This window comes from Chrysemys picta, chromosome 7 (genome assembly GCF_011386835.1).
Source record: "Chrysemys picta bellii isolate R12L10 chromosome 7, ASM1138683v2, whole genome shotgun sequence".
NCBI classification, from domain to species: Eukaryota; Metazoa; Chordata; order Testudines; family Emydidae; genus Chrysemys; species Chrysemys picta.
In genome coordinates this window covers 79,634,561-79,652,778 of record NC_088797.1, presented here as the reverse complement: position 1 = coordinate 79,652,778, position 18,218 = coordinate 79,634,561, and the positions used below count along the sequence as shown (strand labels likewise).

Genomic DNA, 18,218 nt, shown 5'->3' with positions numbered 1-18,218 from the left:
TAGAGGTATTTTGGGTTCTGCATGAAATAGTTTTGAGTGGTTTTCAAAAAGGATTTTAGCTATTTAATGTCATTCTACACAAGTTTATATTGTTTTATATAGGTACAATATATGTTGTTTAATGATACTGCTAAGGATAGAACAATAGAAATTACTAAAAGGATAATTGTAATAGTTGCACAAAGCTAAGACATACCTATACAGGCAAAATGGAACTGAGATTAATATTTCAAAACTAGCACATCAGAAAGTCAATAAGGAAGTAAGAGAAGAATTTTGGTTGTGGTTATTATTTTTACCATTATGGATTCCTCCTTTTGTGTTTTCTGTTTTCCATTGTATGCGGACTTGGTTGCAATGTGCTTAGTGTCTTTCATTTCATGTTGCTTTTTATTTTGGATCAGTCATAATTATATGACTCATTCCTCTTTTTTTTCCTTTTTAATTATTCTTTTTGCCTATTTCATTCTGATTCATAAAAAAAATGTACTTACTCTTTGTAATATTACAACGTTTACTGACCAATTTTCTTCTCTGGTCTCTCTGTTTTTCAATCATTTTTGTTGATTTTACGTTTGATTTTGATTTAAAACTTTAAGAAACAGTTGAACGGAGTGCAGGAGCAACAAGATCCCTACCTGCTACTTATTCATACAAGCCATTCTTTTCAACAAGACCATATCAGTCATGGACAACAGCTCCAATTACAGTGCCTGGGCAAACCAAATCAGGCTTCACTTCCCTATCAAGCTCTTCCTCCAATACTCCTACAGCTTCCCCATTGAAATCAATATGGTCTGTTTCTTCTGCTTCTCCAATCAAATCCACATTAGGAGCTTCTACTACCTCTTCAATTAAATCTGTTAATGATGTAGCATCTCCAATTAGATCATTTCGGACAATCTCTTCACCAATAAAAACCGTTGTATCACAGCCTCCATATAATATCCAAGTTTCTTCTGGTTCTTTCATCAGAGCTCCTGCAGTAACAGAAGCCAGTAATTTAAAAGGGATGGCATCCACTTCAACATTTCCTTCTCGGACATCTCCAGTGACTACAGCAGGGTCTCTTTTGGAGAGATCATCCATCACTATGACACCTCCAGCATCCCCCAAATCGAACATTAACATGTATTCTTCAAGTTTACCATTTAAGTCAATCATCACATCAGCATCACCACTTTTAACTTCACCTTTAAAGTCAGTGGTGTCTCCTGCTAAGTCAGAAGTTGATGCTGTTTCATCGTCTAAAGTCATGATGACTTCATCTCTCTCATCACCTGTGAAACATATACCTGGACCTACAGATGTAGCATTGGTTAATGGATCCATGTCACCTCTGAAATATCCATCCTCTGCCAATGTAATAACTGGATCCAAACCTGCAGCTACGTTTCAAGACAAGATCTCTGCAGCTACAAATTCTGCAAGTTGTGCTGCTAATGCAGCCACTGATACAGTTGAGAAAGTGTTTCCGACCACTACTACAATGCCACTTTCTCCACTCAGGGCATTTGTGTCTTCAACACCATCTGCTTTTCAGTCAATAAGAACTCCTTCTGCAGGTGCACTATATACATCTTTTGGGTCAATATCTGCAACTACCTCATCAGTAACTTCATCAACAATAACAGTGCCAGTATATTCTCTAGTCAATGTTTTATCTGAACCAGCATTAAAGAAGCTTCCAGAGTGTTCACTTACAAAATCAGGAGCTGCATTACTATCACCTAGTAAAACATTGACTACAGAGACACGTACACAACCTCACTTTAGTCGAACTTCATCTCCTATAAAATCATCCTTGTTTTTAGCACCCTCTGCTCTTAAATTGTCTACACCATCTTCTTTATCCTCCAGCCAGGAGATATTGAAAGATGTTGCTGATATGAAAGAGGACCTAATCAGGATGACTGCGATATTGCAGACAGATGTAACGGAGGACAAGCCATTCCAACCTGAACTAACAAAAGAGGGTAGAATTGATGATGAAGAGCCCTTTAAAATTGTTGAGAAAGTAAAAGAAGATTTGGTAAAAGTTAGTGAGATACTGAAAAAAGATGTGTGTTTAGAAAATAAAGGGTCGACCAGAGTGTCAAAAAGTGATAAAGGACACTTATCTGAAGATGAATGGGTAGAGTTCAGTCCAGAGGAGATTGATGAAGCAAGACAGCAGGCTATAACGTGCCATCCTGTTCCAGAAAAAGTGCACATTAAAGCTAAAGCCGCATCTGAAAAGGATTACAATTTGACAAAAGTCATTGATTATTTAACAAATGATATTGGTAGTAGTTCATTGGCAACCATAAAGTACAAGTTTGAAGAGGGGAAAAAAGATGAAGAGAGACAAAAACGCATTTTAAAACCAGTGATTGCTTTACAGGAACATAAACTTAAAATGCCTCCAGCCTCCATGAGGCCTTCTACTTCAGAAAAAGAATTATGTAAAATTGCAGATTCCTTTTTTGGAACAGATACTATTTTAGAATCTCCAGATGATTTTTCTCTACATGACCAAGATAAAAGTCCTTTGTCTGACAGTGGCTTTGAAACAAGAAGTGAAAAAACACCTTCAGCCCCACAAAGTGCTGAAAGCACAGGGCCAAAACCACTTTTCCATGATGTACCCATCCCTCCTGTTATTACAGAAACAAGAACTGAAGTAGTTCATGTTATCCGTAGCTATGAACCATCATCAGAAGAGATTCCAGAGCAGCAAACAGAGGAGCTACCTTCATTGAAACCTGCACTTGCTTTAATGGAGTTGGAACAAAAACCCACTGGGTCTATTAAAGACAAGGTTAAAGCATTTCAAATGAAAAGCAGCAGCAGTGAAGAAGATGACCACAAGTGTGTTCTTAGCAAAGGTGTCCGGGTGAAAGAAGAAACTCACATCACTACTACAACTAGAATGGTTTATCATAAACCTCCGTGCACCGAAAGTACCTCGGAAAGAATTGAGGAAACAATGTCTGTTCATGACATAATGAAAGCCTTTCAATCAGGACGTGACCCTTCCAAAGAACTGGCAGGTCTGTTTGAACATAAATCATCAGTAACATCAGATGTTAGCAAGTCTGCTGAAACTTCACCACACCATGCTGAGAAGGACAGCAAAATGAAACCCAAACTGGAGCGTATAATAGAGGTCCATATTGAAAAAGGTAATCAAGCTGAACCTACTGAAGTCATTATTAGACAAACAAAAAAGCATCCAGAAAAAGAAATGTATGTATATCAGAAAGACTTACCTCGGGGAGATATTAACTTAAAAGGTTTGGAAAAACATGATACTTTTCCTTGTTCTGATGAACAAGGTCAGCAAGAAGAAGAAGAGCTAACAGCTGAAGAGTCACTTCCTTCTTATCTGGAATCTTCTAGAGTAAACACTCCTGTGTCCCAGGAAGAAGACAGTCGCCCTAGTTCTGCTCAACTCATGTCTGATGACTCTTACAAAACGCTGAAGCTTTTGAGTCAACACTCAATAGAATACCATGATGATGAGTTGTCAGAATTAAGAGGGGAGTCTTACAGGTTTGCTGAGAAAATGCTTCTTTCAGAAAAGCTAGATGTGTCTCATTCTGATACTGAGGAGTCAGTTACTGACCATGCTCTACCCCTTAGTTCAGAGTTACAGGGGTCTGATAAACGATGCAGAGAAAAAGTAGCCACTGCCCCCAAAAAAGAAATTATCTCCAAAATCTATAAAGATGTGTCTGAAAATGGTGTAGGTAAAATGTCTAAAGATGATCATTATGATAAAGTGACAGTGTTACACTACACTGGAGATGTTAGTAGTCCAAAACATGCCATGTGGATGCGCTTTACTGAGGACAGATTAGACAGAGGTAGAGAAAAGATGATGTATGAAGACAGGGTGGACAGGACTGTTAAGGAGGCAGAAGAAAAACTGACTGAAGTATCACAGTTTTTTCGGGACAAAACAGAAAAGTTGAATGATGAGCTACAATCTCCAGAGAAAAAGCAACATAAAAAAAATGGCAAAGAAATGCATTCTAGTCATAGCTCGGCCAGCAGCAGCCCTGAAAAAGTACTGCTCACTGAAATAGTGACATTGAGTGATGACTGGAGTAAAGTGCGGCAGTATGGGCATGATGGAAAGTGTTCTCCAAAAGCCGATGAAAGAAAAGCAGCAAGTTTGCCCAGCAGTCCTGAAAGAAGGATTCTTGCTCAACAAACAGGGGACTGTAAACAAACTATGGAACACAAAGGAAATGCTCAGCAGAGTAAAACAACTGAAGCTTCACAGACTGGATTTCAGCTAAAACAATCCAAGCTTAATTCCATTAGACTTAAATTTGAACAAAGTATAAGTCCAAGGACTAAAGATTTATCTCAAGAAGAAAAAAAGCAAGATAGTCAATCCAAAATTCCAGTAAAGAAATTACAAGAAAGCAAACTACCAGTGTATCAGTTTTATGCAAGAGAAAAGCACCCAAAGCAAGTAGATCTGACAGAAGGAAATACATCATTGCAAAAAGAATTTACTACTATGAAATTGAAAGAAGATAATGTCCAAGGTAAAGGAAAAGTTATAGAAGACATTTGTGCTTCAGAAGTACAGAAACAGAGCACTGAAACATCAAGTAAAAGTCTGCTAGAATATACTTCTGAACAGCAAGCTAAAGACTTGGCATATAGCTCAGACTTACCAGCTAAGGGACATTGGGACAAAAAAATCTATCGAACATGGGAAAGTCCTGGAGCTTCTAACCATAAAACACAAAAAGAAAAACTTTCCCATGTACTTGTTCAAGATATGGTGAAAGAAAACCATGTTGACCATGCTGAGACTAAAACTAACAAAAAGAGTGAATTTATCACTGTGACAGAGAGTGAACACAAATTGTCAACACATGGATCTCATTCAAAGGAGGTGAAGGAAACGACTGTAAAATCTCCATCAAAAAAGGTTCTGTACAGAGAATTTGTTGTCAGAGAAGGAGAACACACCAATGAAATGACAGATAAAACTTCAAAAAGAAAAGAATCGTCTGTGTCCCACATTCCAGTCAGAATTTCTGAGGAGAAAAGAATGTCCTCTCCTACCATTCTTGATAGTGTTTATGATCAGTCAAAAAAATCAGTATATGAACTGTCAGCTAAAGTGTCCCAGTCAACTATGATTAAAGAGCAAGTTCAGAGAGAATTTGATTATGTAGAAGATGAAAAAATAAAACATTCAAAAGTCACTAAAGTTACCAAGCAACAAGGTTCCATAGTGTTAAGTCCTCCAGTGGAGGAAACTGAAATATCCCCTAGCAAATCACCTGATTCTTTAGACTTTAGTCCTGGAAAGGAATCTCCTTCAAGTGAGGTATTTGACCCTAGTCCCATTGATTACTTGGATAAAGTTGCACCTTTAGTAAATAGTGAGGGAGTGAAAGAGATAAAGACTTTGCCAGTTTATGTCAGTTTTGTTCAAGTAGGAAAGCAGTATGAAAAGGAGGTGCAACAAGGAAATGTAAAAAAAATTGTAAGTCAGGAAAGTAAGACAGTACAAGAGACTAGGGGGACATTTTATACAGCTAGACAGCAAAAACAACCTCCTTCTCCACAAGGTAGTCCAGAAGATGACACACTAGAACAAGTATCCTTTATAGATAGCTCTGGGAAAAGCCCTTTAACACCAGAAACACCCAGCTCAGAGGAAGTGAGTTATGAGTTTACCTCTAAAACACCCGACTCACTAATAGCTTATATACCAGGCAAGCCCAGTCCCATACCTGAGGTTTCTGAGGAATCAGAAGAGGAAGCAGAGGCTAAGTCAACCTCTGTAAAACACACAGCAGTGGAAGTACCAAAAATTGACAAAATATTGCCTAATAATATAAACAAAGACTCTAACAAAAGACCCAAAAATAACAGAGTTGCCTACATTGAATTCCCACCTCCTCCACCATTAGATGCAGATCAAGCTGAGTCAGAAAAGAATCATCGTTATTCCCCTGAGAGTGAAATGGAGATGATAGAAGTAAATCTGCAAGATGAACACGACAAATGTCAACTGGCTGAACCAGTCATAAGAGTACAGCCACCTTCCCCCGTGCCACCGGGAGCAGATGTCAGTGACTCTAGTGATGATGAATCGCTCTATCAACCAGTTCCATTAAAAAAGTATACTTTTAAATTAAAAGAAGTTGAAGATGACCAGAAAGAAGCCTCAAAACCCAAAGTTTCTGACAAGAGTCAGAACCAGAAAGAGTTAGAGTATCCCAGTTCTGGAAAACCTAATGAGTTTGACATTGGTCTTGAGTCACCCCAGAATGACATAGCACAAAATGGGACTAATGACCAGTCTATCACCGAGTGTTCCATAGCAACCACTGCAGAATTCTCTCATGATACAGATGCAACTGAAATTGACTCTCTTGATGGTTATGATTTACAAGATGAAGACGATGGTTTAACTGAGAGTGATTCTAAACTTGCAGGTCCAGCAGTAGAAACCAAAAAGGATATATGGACTACAGAGGGCATTTTAAAACAGACTGATCGTTGCTTTAGCCAAAGTAAACTGGAAGTTATTGAGGAGGAAGGAAAGGTAGGCGCTGAAGAAGACAAGCCACTTTCAAAAGGTACAGGTTCTGAAAAGACCGAGCAGAAGTCAGGTGCACAGTTTTTCACCTTGGAAGGCAGACACCCCGACAGAACTGTGTTTCCTGATTCATATTTCAGTTACAAAGTAGATGAAGAATTTGCAACACCTTTTAAAACAGTAGCTACCAAAAGTCTGGATTTTGATCCATGGTCCAATAATCGAGGAGATGATGAAGTGTTTGATACTAAATCAAGGGATGATGAGGCTAAGCCATTTGGTCTGGCAGTAGAAGACAGATCGCAAGCAACAACACCTGATACAACTCCAGCCAGAACTCCAACAGATGAAAGTACTCCAACTAGTGAGCCCAACCCCTTCCCATTTCATGAAGGGAAGATGTTTGAGATGACTCGCAGTGGTGCAATTGACATGAGCAAGAGGGATTTTGTTGAAGAAAGACTCCAATTTTTTCAGATTGGTGAGCATACTTCTGAAGGGAAGTCAGGGGACAAGGGGGAAGGGGATAAAAGTACAGTCACTGCCATCACACAGCCACAGTCAGGGGACAGCATTGTAGAAACAAACTTAGAGAGACAAGTAGAAACAACAGCAGTTGAACATAAGCCCATCATCCAGGCCAGTGGAGATTGTATGGAAGCCACACTTGGTAGTAACTCTCTGGAGAAATCATCGACAACTGTTAACACTTCTAAAGTTGATCCCAAATTGCGCACACCTATTAAAATGGGAATTTCTGCTTCCACGATGACTCTGAAGAAAGATGGCCCCGGAGAAGTGACAGATAAGATAGAAGCTGCGATGCCCAGTGGTCAGGGATTAGAAAATGAAACTGTAGCAGTGATTACAAGTTCAGCTACTAGCCAGACAAGCTGTAGGCAAAAAGAAAAACTTGATTTTCAAAAAGATAATTTTAATAACAACAACAATTTGGATTCATCTGGTAGCCATACAAATAATATTACCTGTAATGTAGAGCTAAAAGAACATTGTGAACCCAAGTGTTCCATACAGAAAGCTAACCAAATGAAAAGCACTTCAGGAAGAGGGACAGGGGCAACACAAGGACACAGAATAACAGATAAGCAAAAAGTACAAGGACAGCAGCAAAGGTCAAGAGAGTTGGTAGGGAGTAGAGCAAAATCAAAACTTCCCATAAAGGCCAGTTCAGTAAAAGAAGTCATCCCACAAAATAATGTCCAAAAAAGTGTAGCGAGTAAAGTGAGACAGGCTAGTAAATCCAACAAAATAAAACAAAATAATTCTTCTCCATGTCTAGAAGTAAGATCTAAGATTCCAATAAAAAATGCACCCAGGAAAAATCTAGCTATATCTAGAAAAACACCAACAATGCAAAAGCAAGAGCAGTTAGAGAAAGGAAAAATCAAACAGCTTCCTTCCAAATTACCAGTAAAGGTAAGATCTACCTCCATCACAATGACAACAGTTAAAGTAAGGAAAAATCAGCTTAGGGAGGTATGTAAACATTCTATTGAATATTTTAAGGGAATTAGTGGTGAGACATTAAAGCTTGTGGATCGTCTATCTGATGAAGAGAAAAAGATGCAGTCAGAAGTGTCTGATGATGAAGAAGACAGTTCATCAAGAAATACATCATTATCAGAAGCTACTCAAGTTTACCAGCCTTCCATTACATCGAAGTCTGCTAGAGATATGAGAACAGAGGCAGCATCCTTAAAATCAAAGATTGAAAAGGTCGACAGTGAGAGGAGGAGAAGTAAGAGGACTGGTGAGAATGAAGGCAGTCAGGTTTCTGGAGCTCTCATGGCTCACCTCGTGGAGATCAAGCCTAGTTTGTAAAACTTTCAACTTGTTGATCCTAGTGCATGAACTGTTGTGATTGCCTGTGGAGTGACTTACTGTAGTTCTCATTCTGTCATTGTCATCTGTATGTGCTGTCTTATACTCTTCTTTCTTCCTTTAAACAAATTCTATATTGTAGACAGCTAGTGAAGCATGCCAAAGACATTGATGTAACTCAGGTCTTTTAAAGATTTATTTTGTGACAGCAAATTTCATTCTGTCAAAGTAGAAAAAATAGATGTTAATCCCACCCTGGTGTTTTTCACCAATAATAGAACAATTTGTGTATAGTCCAATAGCTAGAATGTCAGCATGTTTGGTCTCATTATACTACAACATCATGTAGTTTGACATTTGGCTTTAGACAGGTGAAAATAGAAAAGCTGTGACAAAGAAATTATTTTGTACGTTATTAAGACACAATCATTTTAGTATACAATCTGAACACCAGCAACTTGGTAAAATTAAAATATTAAAAACTATTGTTCAGTAGAGCAGGTTTCTTTACAAAATCTTTTAATCAAGAAATTGTAAACCACAGGTCCACAGAGTCCATGTGAACGAACAGACATAAGGATGGCAATTGTAGCTGATCATCTGGGACTTAGCTGGACAGGTACGTTTTTATGCTGTCAAACTGAAATTGAACTTAGCAATTATTTTTGCAGATCATCTTTTATAGTAAGGTACGACAAGTTCTTTATGGACTTGACCATATTCAGTTCCCATAGAAGTCACTCAGAATTGAGGGTTCTGTGCACATTGTCGGCGGTGTTCTCCATCTCCCAAAAGTGGAGTCCATAAACATTTCAATAGATTTTCAGTTAAAAGAAGAAACTTCCCAGGAAATGCTAATGGCAGAATTGTCTTGCCATTGATCAGTAAATAAACAAACACTTTTATTGAAAATGGTGAACGAATTGTATTCTCCTTAAGTCCTGTTCTGGGAATAGTTGGCACAAATGGGTTGAGAGGGTTGGGAACTTGCTGGCTGGACACTCATCTGGGGTAGTATGGCTTTTCCCATTGTCCAATTGTCCTGATTTTCCGAAGCATTGAGCACCACAAGCTCCCAATGGCTTCAGCAACAGTTACAGGTGTTCACCACCTCTGAGAATCAGGCCCATAACAGTAATTGTAGTAGTCCTGCAGTTCTATACTGTACAGCAATGCAAATCAACTCCTCTCATAAACTCAGCTCATTGTACTGTGTCACCATATATCAGTGATTATAGTGTAGATGAAGAGAGATATGTAGTAATCTTGATATCAAGTATTACAGCATACAAGATTTTAAAAATCAACAGCAATAAGGTAACCTCTGCAGAGATTTTGATCACAATTTTTACCTTACAGCAGTGTGTGTACTTGACGTAGGTATGATAATACCTACCAGGGACATGATTACAAGATATGGCATGATGTCTTTCTGGGAAGTTTTAATACCCTGGTTGTAATTATCTCATAAATTAATTATAAACTATGTGTCAGATATTTTTTTACATTAATTCATCTGTGTGACCTAATAAAGCTGTTACTTTTACAGAATTGACAAGATAAGACTGACATGATGATAATGGTATATTTTTTCTTGCTTTATAGAACTGGCAAGAGAACTGAATTTTTCTGTGGATGAAATTAATCAAATCCGTGTAGAAAACCCCAATTCTCTGATTGCTCAAAGTTTCATGTTATTAAAAAAATGGGTTACCAGAGATGGGAAAAATGCTACAAGTAAGTTCAGAGCAATTGTTGTTGATTATAAATTATACACAACTTCATATGTTGCCATATTCTAAATAGTGTAGCTCCCATCATCTTGATTATTTGGACATGAATATGAAAACATAATAAAGCTTTTCTAAGTAGCACTCATGAAATAACAATTCCAGCTCTAGCTATTTTTACCAGAGTTCAAGAAATTATAATATGTATTCAATTGGTAATTACCGTATCTATTCATGTAGTTACTTCATTTGAATTGTTGCATACTGGAAGAGAGATGCTAAACCTTCAGTTCTTGGCCTTCATAGTGGGACAGTAGTGTCTTCTACCATCTTCCAACCCATACAATCCTGCTTTAGCTCAGTTAAATCTCCTTCCTAGCTGTCCCGATCAGCTCCAACATGTGTCACTGGCCTGATCCATCTTCTGAATGCCTATTATTCTCCAGGTATATGAAAAGGAATGAGGATAATTTTTCTTCGAGTTTTCAAGTGTCCTTTTTCACTAGTTTTGTCAGTAAAACCACTGAAGAATGTGTACAGTTTATAAGTACTCAGCCTGTACCCTGGGGTGGGCCGCATGTGTAAGTGGGACAGAATCCCCTATAAGAGGTTGCAGAGTGGATGCTGAACCATCCTGTTGCCATTATTGCAGCCATTATACACGCTGAGCCCTCCCCCTCCCCCATGATGTTTGGGTTTGGCCAGTGAGTCTGGAGAGTTGTGATTCCACCAGCCACCCCCTAGCTCCCTGCAAAAGCTGCAGATGAACTGTATGGACTTCCCCACCAGTCCTATCCCTGTTTCAGCTGAGCTGCACTGATTTCACTTTGTTCAGATCCTTTTCTGCCATGGGATGGGGGAGGACCCTTTCTGTCCCTAGATCTTTAGGGGACATGCCTTATAATTTAACAAAAATAAAAGTCTGAAATGTAAGGGTGAATGTGAAAGGGATCCACCCTTAGGGTCATTTGCAGAAATACCATCTGCGCAACAAGATTTCTCCACATCTAAATACCATCACATTTATTAGAGAGACAGGGTGGGTGAGGTAATATCTTTTATTGGACCAACTTCTGTTGGTGAGAGAGAGAAGCTTTTGAGCTACCCAGAGTTCTTCCAAAAGTTTCTCTCTCTCACCAACAGAAGTTGGTCTAAATAAAAGATATGATTACCTCACCCAACTTGTCTCTCTAATGCCCTGGGACTGACATGGCTACGACAAAACCGCACATCACATTTATTGATCATTAGCCCTATGTTCAGTCACCTGTTGTTCCAAAGTCTACAATGACATCCTTAGTGGAAGGATATTTTGTTCTAGTAGCAAGGAAATATATTCTTTAGGAACCCTCTGGTCTCAGTCATGTTGCTTCTAATGATGGCATCAAAAACAATGTAATTACCTTGTGAAGGAGAATCATACTAGACATTATATGCCTCATATAAGTATACCACAGAATGATTTTTAGACAAGCTAGAAAATATAACTTTCCAGAACCAAACAAAAGCACTGAGGTGAAACATATGTCTCAGCATCTTCTAATTAATCCAGTATGATAGAGACTGAGAGAAACAATTACATAGCTCAAAGATGACTGCATTTTTTTCTGACATGTTACTTATTATATTTTCCAGCTGATGCCTTAACCTCTGTATTGACAAAAATTAACCGAATAGATATTGTGACCCTGTTGGAAGGACCAATATTTGATTATGGAAACATTTCAGGCACCAGAAGTTTTGCAGATGAAAATAACGTTTTTCATGATCCCGTTGATGGTAATTGAATTCTGTGCACATATTTATTTCAATAATATGTCCAATAATACAGAAAAATATTATAAACAGACCTTTTCTCAAAATACAGTAAATTATGAAGGACTAATTAATTTCTTTTCATTTTAAAGTTTTTTTTCTCTCTTCAAAATCACAATTATGGTATTTAGAATCACTTTCATAAATGCAATATGAAATGCAAAACTCTAATACACATTTGTATAGTATTTTCAACTTTTATGTCAGCTTGTGTCTCAAAAGCTAAGGGTCCAATCCTGAAAATATACACATGAATAAAGTTGTTCCCACTAATTTCAGTGCAGATTGATCAGGCACTTGAGTTTTTCAATTTCAATTGTCAAATGAAAAATCATACACTTAGACAGTTGGTCATGCATTAAAAAATATTTGTAATGTAGATGGTGGTATACTGTCCCCTACACTACCAGGAAAAAAGATATCCTTCAGTCTCATCTCCAAACACTAGGCATTAGGAAATCTTCTCCTAAAAAGAAATGAGTGTTTAGTAATGGCATGTACACTAAAAGAATTTGCAATTTACTAATGTGCGGCTTTGAGAAAAATGAATTTATTCATAATTTATACTTGAAACCTTTCAGAAACTAAACCATAATTTTCCAAATATAAAATGGCAATATAAACCCGAGTGTTTAATTTTTGAATGAGAAAATATCAATTTTACATAAGTGGAAACTTGTAATAGTTTACAACTATACAAGATAATTACAGAGTAATTTGGGTTAATTTTGAGCCAGATATTGTAAGTCAAGAATTGCAGGACAAATGGTGTTCTAATTATACAACAGAATGGCAATAAGCAAACGTATATTTTATATTGGTCCTGTGGAGCCACTAATTACTGCTATTTCTTTTTTGAAATTATCTTTAAAATACACTGGTGGCACTGGTCACCTCAGCTCTGATTTAAAACCCTGCCAATCTTAAAATCTTATATACAATTCAAGTCTTATGTACAAAACAGCCTCTTTTGTATATATTTTCTTCAAATATGTATTGATGTCTTAATCTTTTTCCTGCATTATATTGGGATTTTCTGATTATTAGACTATATAAGTTTAATGTGCTCTATTATTAAGCAGCAGCATTGGTCATTGAATCATTGCATTGCAGAAATAATTTTCTGTTGACATTTTAAGAAAGTTCCTCTTGAAATGTTGCTTGCACCTTTTAATCGTAGCAGCAGTGAAAATGTGCTTCTCCACAGTTACTTTCTGTCTCTCCTCTTCTCTTCTCCTCACCTTCCTCAAATTTCCTTTCCTCACCAAGACCAGACCACTCTTTACCTTTCTCTCAGCTGATTCAGAAAAAATCCTGTTGATACACCTCCTTCAACAGGCACCACAATGTCAACTTAACCCCCAAACATGTCTTCCTTTCCTAGGATATTCAGCCTAATATGTGTTTACTGGAGCGTAAATTTTATATTTCATTGTCATTCATTTGTGTGTATTCAGTCTAATCCTTGAGAATGATTTTTCCCATGTTTTCATTACTTATCTTTTCTTTTCTCTCTTTATTTGATCAGTGTTTCTGATTGTACCCATGTCACCAAGATCTCCTCAGTCTCCAAGATCACCAAGATCTCCTTACTCACTACAGTCCTCTCATCTATATAACTTTACTGTACCAGAAATTTTTATATAGATTCTTCCCCTGTGGTGTTTGTGTTCTGTAATCCTTTTGCTGACACCTTTTTATTTTTAGATTTTATTCTGCTGTATTTTAAAATCTACTCTTCTTTCCTAGCCACACTGAGATTCATTTCTACTCTTTGTTCCTTAACAATTATATTTTTGTGGCACAATGATTAAATTGGAGTATACTAGTGCATAGTATTGTAAGTATTGTGTAATTTTTAAAACTAGGATATTAAAAATGTGGACCTATTTTAGACATAGATATTTGCAACAACAAAAATACCCCCGCCCACCCACCCCACACACATACACGCCACACAACACAACCTGGCTGTCCAGCATTATGATCAGATTCTTCCTTTAGATTATGTTCATCAAGTTTGCACGAACCAAAACAAAGAGAGAGAGTGTTACATAATTTGGCCACAAAATACAATGTTAGATATAAAGGACCACCAACTCTATACATATTTATTCCATTTGCTTGCTCATGAGTCAGTGTGCTGTAGCTATAAAAATCTTAAAGTGGCTTCAAAACCATTCCTTAGAACCTTTACAGAGTGTTGATTTCTGAAGAAGTCAAAAGCAGTAGCTGCCACCATTTTAGAAACTAGCCATTTTAGCTACTCTAATTTGTGTTGCATCCATTTGGGTAAACCAATAAATCTATCAAATTTACATTCACACTTAAATGGCTACAACATCTCATTTTCATATTTTCATATTTTCTGTAATTCATCAATCATTTTACATGTTTACTTATGTATTGCTCCATACTTCATTCCAGTCAGTCCAAATGTACTGTCTTCCTTAGGTTATCCCACCATTCAAGTGGAACTGGAAACTCCCACTGGGTTGCGCTTCGTGCCAACCACCCCTTTCCATCAAGATGATTTCTTTAGTGATATCTCTAGTATAGAGTCACCCCTTAGAACTCCTAGTAGACTGAGTGATGCATTAGTGACTTCACAGGGAAATATAGACGGTACAGCAGGAGGACCTCCAGTGGTGATTGAAGAAGATACTTCACTGGAAGACAGCAAACCTGATTTCCCAGTACCTAAAGAAAGAACACCTAAAGATATGTCTGTAGGCCAAAGCCATTTGGAGGAAGTGGACCTGAATGATTATCCTCGGTATCTTGGTAGTTATGGTGGGATATCAAAAGATGCTAAGTACTCAAAACAAATACAGAGTGAAGAGACTAGTCAAACTGAACAGCATGAGAGAGAAAAGTCTGGTACTGATGAGGAGATGACAGAAGAAAAGCTTAAATCTCTGTTTGAGGACATTCATCTTGAAGAAGGAGTTGAGTCTGAGGAGATGACGGAAGAAAAAGTGTGGTCTATTCTTAAAGATGTTCAGCAAGCAGAACAGGAAATGTCTTCAATTACAGGTTGGCAGAGTGAGGCATCAAGTATCCATGTTGAACCACCAACGCCTGGGCGCAGAATAAGTGGTGAACTACTAGATCGGCTAGATGATAGGTAAGGATCTGGAATATAGATGTTTGTCTTCAAACAAATCATTTTCAATGTTATTTTCACCTCCAGATGTTAGATTTCTAAAAAAAGCCTTCTGAAGTTATTCAAGTTCATAGCATGGTTTTAATGTATTTGCATTTGTTACACAAATCTGGAACACTATCAGTAAGGTCCAAGAAAATATATATATTTTTAAATACCTATCATCATATGGGTCAGATAACTATGCTTTATCTTCTGTTAGATGTAGATTACGTTTTCTGTAAAGGTCTGATCCAAAGCCCATTGAAGCCAGTGGAAACACTCCAAAAGTAATTTAGGTCAACTGATTAGGCCCTTAATACATATCTTGCAACTATGCTTCTCTCCCACTGACAGCTTTAGAATTAGGATAACTTAAAAAAAACATTTTTGACAACTAAATATCTAAAGCCAACATTTAAATAATTTGTAAAATATTATAACGGTCTTAAATGATGCATACAACATGCTTAGGCATCCTCACAGCAAGCAAGAACTTCACTAGTTGTTTAAAAGACAGTGAAAATAAAAAGTTAAAAATCAATATTCACTAAACTATGCTGTTTAAGAATAGACTGTCTTTTAAATGCTATGTCTGTGGGTAGGTCTTCTGGGATCGATCCCAGAAGTGCTCGCCGTTGACGCTGGTACTCCAGCTCGGCGAGAGGAGTACGCGGCATCGACGGGGGAGCCTGCCTGCCGTGTCTGGACCCGCGGTAAGTTCGAACTAAGGTACTTCGAATTCAGCTACGTTATTAACATAGCTGAATTTGCGTACCTTAGTTCGAAGTGGGGAGTTAGTGTGGACCAGGCCTATGTCACCACAACACTGAAAAAAAGTAATTAACAGAGATTATGTCTATGTTGGAGCTGGAGGTGTAATTTCCAGTTTGGGTAGACATACTTGTACTAGCACTGATCAAGCCAGTGTGCTAAAAATGTCCGTTTGGCATGGTAACACAAGTAGCAGGATTGGTTAACCGCCCTAGTATGTACCTATGTTTCAGACAGGATCATACTCGGCTGATTAGCCCACTCCACTGCTATTTTAGCACACTGCCTTGATCAGAGCTAACACAGGTGTGTTTACCCACACTGGAAATTACACCTCCAGCTCCAGTGTAGACATACTCTAAGTATGGTTAGCTTATTGTTTATTTATTAATGCCCCCTACTCAGTGTTCCCTTCTACATCCACAAATGAATTGGTGTCTGTGCCCTGCTCTCATGGGTTCTCTTCTACAACCCAGTTAAGCCAGAAGTAAATTGTGCTGCTTTCCTCTCCATAATGTGGAACTAGGCCAACAGTGTTAGTATCCCTGGGTAGCTGTGCAAAGGAAAGGAGCCTCTATGTGGATGTCTCCTGCCTGCTTCAGATCTCCAAAGCCAGGCAGATTTTGAGGAATGGGAGGGCAACCCCCCTGCCATTTATGCAGAAATACCGTAGAAGGAAACACCACATTCATGGCATTTCCACTCCCATACAGAAAGAGTCAAGCACAAATAATAATCAAGCCTGCAATAATATACTTCAGAGTACAATCCCAGTAAAATGTATTCATTCGACCATGTGCATGAACTACTCTAGTACTTAGATGATCATCTATAGTTCATTTTCTGAACAAAAGTGTAAAGCTCACTAGCTATCATGCAACAAGTGCACTTTCTGGAGTCTCCCTTCAACCAGTCTTCACTTCCTGTTTGTCATTTTCTTTGCTGCATTGTCATAATTTGTAGGAACATGGCTATGCTGCATCCCTTTTAAACAATTTTTCTTCACAAGAAATCTTAGATAGTAAGCTCTTTGGGATGGGGACAGTGCCTAGCACATTGTGGATACTACCAGAATATGAATAAAGAAATATAATAATAATAATTAATAATTAATAACAACAGTAATAAGTAGCTTTGAAATAATGTATCAGGATTGGTAGTTAATGTTTCTGTTTCAGAGCTAGGTGTTTCCAGTGTTGTTGATGATATTTCTTTTCCATTTTTTAAAAGTAAATGTCTTTTTATTTAAAATCAATTAAACAGATTTATGCAGAAGAATATGAACTATGGACAAACAATAAATAAACACTTTATAAAAGCAGAGTCCTGTACTGCTCCACTTCCATTCCCACACCACTCCCTAAATCTCTGTTCCCTTTGCTTGCATATCTTTGTTTTTCCACAAGTAAGAGGTTAATTTTTGCCATATCCCAAATTCTTCAGGATTGTAATTAATTTTATAAATAAAATGTTTATATGAAATAATTTCTGTCACATCAGCCTACCACACCTTTTTAAAAGTGGGCAGAGGAGATTGTCTGCTTTCCAATGGTCAATTGCTTTGCAGGATCAAGGGCATTCATAGTCTATTTCTTGAAAGACTTTGTAGTCCCATGCCTTTCATATGTGGTGAAGGGGTGGAAGGCACTACTGTAGCTGTTGCCCATTGTATCTACCAAGCCCCTCAACTTAATATTTAGGCTGGATTCTTGGTTCTTGATTTGCACCTTTCATGAGTGAAATCAATTTAAGGGGTAAAATCCACAGCTGGTATAAATCAGCAGAGCTCCATTGCCTTCAGTGGAGCAACACCAGTTTATACCACCTCGGGATCTGGCTTAAAACATTTTGAGATACTTATTAAGGGCTAGATCCTCTCTCGTTGAACTCATTGGGAGTTTTGCCATTGACTTCAGTGGCTGTAGGATTTAAGTGATGAGAAATTCAATACTGCAATGTGAATGATCTAATATTGGTATGATTTATCCAGAGATAAATTGGGTTAATTGAGAAATATACCTAATTCAGGAGATATTGTACCTGATTAAATGAATTATAGACAGAATACTTAAATGTGTAATTATGTCTTGTTAGCAGGATGTTTATTCTGTTTCATTAGCAATTCGATACGGTTTATTTACCAACTTTGTAGTTTTCTCAGAAAAGAGCTAATTATGTGAGCATCAGTGATAAATTGAGGTATACGACCAAATGCAGTCAGAAACTTCAGGGTAGTAAGTAGCAATCAACCAGTAGTTTCAGGTGAGTATATATCTCATATGTTCATAAGGCCACGTTGGTGGACCTGGTTTGTTCCTCTTTTTTTTTCTTTTTTCCCCCTAACTGGAAAGGG

The 18,218-nt window shown here is 37.7% G+C and overlaps 1 protein-coding gene across 35 annotated transcripts in view; it reads left to right on the top strand.

Annotated features, from left to right (window-relative positions):
* The window catches only part of ANK3 (ankyrin 3), a 548,316-nt gene that overhangs the window by 504,988 nt on the left and 25,110 nt on the right, over positions 1–18,218 (top strand). For 23 of the 35 annotated variants that reach the window (XM_065553406.1, XM_065553396.1, XM_065553399.1 and 20 more), the window contains 5 exons: positions 600–8,330; positions 8,946–9,020; positions 10,007–10,138; positions 11,767–11,910; positions 14,983–15,073. In XM_065553406.1, the coding sequence (XP_065409478.1) occupies positions 600–8,330; positions 8,946–9,020; positions 10,007–10,138; positions 11,767–11,910; positions 14,983–15,073 (8,173 nt within the window). Of the gene's footprint in view, positions 1–599; positions 8,331–8,945; positions 9,021–10,006; positions 10,139–11,766; positions 11,911–14,400; positions 15,074–18,218 lie in introns of all 35 variants that reach the window. The other 12 variants (XM_065553419.1, XM_024101177.3, XM_008163226.4 and 9 more) reach the window with 2 other exon arrangements.